This window comes from Anomaloglossus baeobatrachus, chromosome 4 (genome assembly GCF_048569485.1).
Source record: "Anomaloglossus baeobatrachus isolate aAnoBae1 chromosome 4, aAnoBae1.hap1, whole genome shotgun sequence".
Classification (NCBI taxonomy): Eukaryota; Metazoa; Chordata; class Amphibia; order Anura; family Aromobatidae; genus Anomaloglossus; species Anomaloglossus baeobatrachus.
Genome location: NC_134356.1, coordinates 657,923,524 through 657,926,168, shown reverse-complemented (window position 1 = coordinate 657,926,168; position 2,645 = coordinate 657,923,524). Strand labels below are relative to the sequence as shown.

At 39.6% G+C, this 2,645-nt stretch overlaps 1 protein-coding gene across 1 annotated transcript; it reads left to right on the top strand.

Moving 5' to 3' along the window:
* Positions 1-1,257: 1,257 nt before the first annotated feature.
* On the top strand, positions 1,258-2,396 carry LOC142302029 (beta-1,3-galactosyltransferase 2-like). Its single transcript, XM_075343104.1, has one exon. It carries the CDS (start codon positions 1,258-1,260, stop codon positions 2,275-2,277), a length of 1,020 nt encoding a protein of 339 aa, XP_075199219.1. The 3' UTR covers positions 2,278-2,396.
* The last annotated feature ends 249 nt before the right edge of the window (positions 2,397-2,645 follow it).

Sequence of the window (2,645 nt, the reverse complement as noted above, 5' to 3'; positions counted from 1 at the left end):
TCTGCTTGAAAGCAAGTTTAATGTGTTATCTTAAATTCTTGGGATGACTTGGTGATTGGACTATTTTCTCCCCTGCATCTGAATTTATTCTGGTCATAATTGGGGTACACCAGCCTGATATGGTTATTGGGGCGCTGTGGTACCTAGTATCCCTGTTTATTTGATGGATGACCAGTGACCTAGACAGGTTTGGTTACTGTTCCTTGTGCATAAACCAATGACCAGCTGTTTTTTGAGCATATTATTTAGATAGCTGGTTGGGGTATGTATTATCCCTATACATGAATTAATGACCAGCTGAATTTGAGCATATTAATTGAAGGAGGGGTAGTGATATCTATCCTCCCTGTATATGAATAATGACCAGCTGAATTGGAGCATATTAAACAGGTGGGGGAAAGAGTCCAACCAATAATATAGAAATTACTTGCTCAGGCATTTCTCTGCATATGGTAGGGTATTAATAGGGTAAGTCAGGGAAAGCCACCGAGGAACGGGGGCGCCCGGCTAAGTTAAGGTGATTTACCTCCGTCGGTAGGAAGGTGTGAGGTTGTAGGTCCTGATAGGGCCAGATTAATCCCATTTGGGATCCCATACCCCCGGCTTTACTGCCTCTGATTGTATCTGGTACAGGGGTGGCTACCCTGGTGTATATTTATATTACCCTGATAAACTTTAGATAGGTGAATCACTTGGGAATTTTAAGATATATTTAATAAAAATTGAATTTTAAAAGGGATTTGTCTTGTCACAATTGACAACAATATGCACATTTTAGCAGTGGCATAACTTGAAACTCATGGGCCTCCGTGCAAACTCTTCAAGAGGAACCCAAACTAATATGGGTTTTGAACCATCTTCCAATATTCACCTTGCAGGTCCAGTAGATGTTGAGTGCAGGGTCATTGAGCGGGATCAGGAGTATTGCACAGCCAGCATCCGGAGCGAAGATCTGATGGCTGCTCTCAACCCCTTAAATGCCCTTGTCAATCTCTGACAGCAGCATTTAAGGTGCACAGTTTTGGGGGTGTTCAATGTGTGATTGCCAGGGTGCTGATGGATCACTATGGCAGCCAATGACATGCCAATGACCCTTATGTCTGCCATTTTAAGGTATTATTTGTACTGCATCTTACTACTGGAAATAATGTAGACTGCTGAAAACTACTGTCTAAGTTTTTCCATAATTTTTGTTTTCTTAACATTTTCTCTTATCTTTACAGAAATCTTGGTAAGGTCTGCATCTTTGGAAGCAATATGAAAGGCCGAATTTGTTCCTTGAAATTTCTTGTCTTAGTTTTCCTGGTCCAAACATTTATGTTCGGGTGCTTAGTCTTCTACGAAAGAAAATTAAAAATGATCAACAAATGGAACGAAGATTCTGCAAAATTACAGAAGACAAATAAACCTGTGAATAATTTGACTTACCCAGTGTTCAAGCACCCCCTGGCTCCTCCTTACCCATTTCCATACAAGTTCCTCATCAACCAGCCGGACAAGTGCAAGAACCGGAAGCCTTTCCTTGTTATAATGGTGATAGGACAGTGCCAAGATTTGGAGTCTAGACATACAATCCGAGAAACATGGGGTAATGTAAGCATTTATGATGTTGAGGTGGTCATGGTTTTTCTGGTGGGTCTACCTCGAATAGCTTCTGAGCGAACCCAGAATGTGTTAGAAGAGGAAAGTGAGACTTTTGGGGACATCGTTCAACAAGACTTCATGGACACCTATTACAATTTGACCTTGAAAACCTTAATGGGTATGGAATGGGTGACCAAATTTTGTCCTTCTGCCAGCTATGTCATGAAGATAGACAATGACATGTTCCTTAACGTAGACTACCTGATTCATAATGTTCTTTATCCAGACTTACCTGTTCGTACAAATTACTTCACTGGTGTCATAGTTAAAAACACTGGACCTATGAGGAGCAAGGCTTATAAATGGTACATACCAAACGAAATCTACCCAAATAATACCTACCCGCCCTATTGCTCGGGACCTGGATATGTCTTTTCAGCTGACATGGCAAAGAAAATCTATGATGTGGCCCAAGAAATTAGGGTCATCTCCATGGAAGATGCTTTTATGGGAATTTGCTTATATGAGCTCCAGATTCCACCTACTGAACCCCCAAGGAATGTATTTAATGGACACAAGATTCAGTACAACCATTGCAAATTTAGGAAAGTTGCCACAGCTCATCATTATCATGGACAAGAGCTACGGAGACTATGGGCCGACTTTTTGGCTAAGAAATCTCAGAAGTGCTAAAGAACAAAAAAAAAGCTAAAAATTACTTCAGAAAAAAAGTAATATTTATGGAGAACTTCCAACGATGAAGACTCTTTTAAATAATGTGTACAATCAAATTTACACCTATGTGCTTTAGTATGGCAGAATTTATATAATAAGCGCTCTGTATTTTTCTTTATTTATTTCAAGACTATAGACAAATTTACACTGATTTTTTTTTATGCTATTTTATTTATGTAAATGCAAAATTGAAAGGGTTGCCAAGTCTAACAAAACAATTCTGCAAACTGACGAAACTTGATACAGATGTAGATGGCAATACACAGTCAGTACTGTAAAGAGACCCACAGCACAATACTCAGGACACATTAGGATGGGGCATAAAA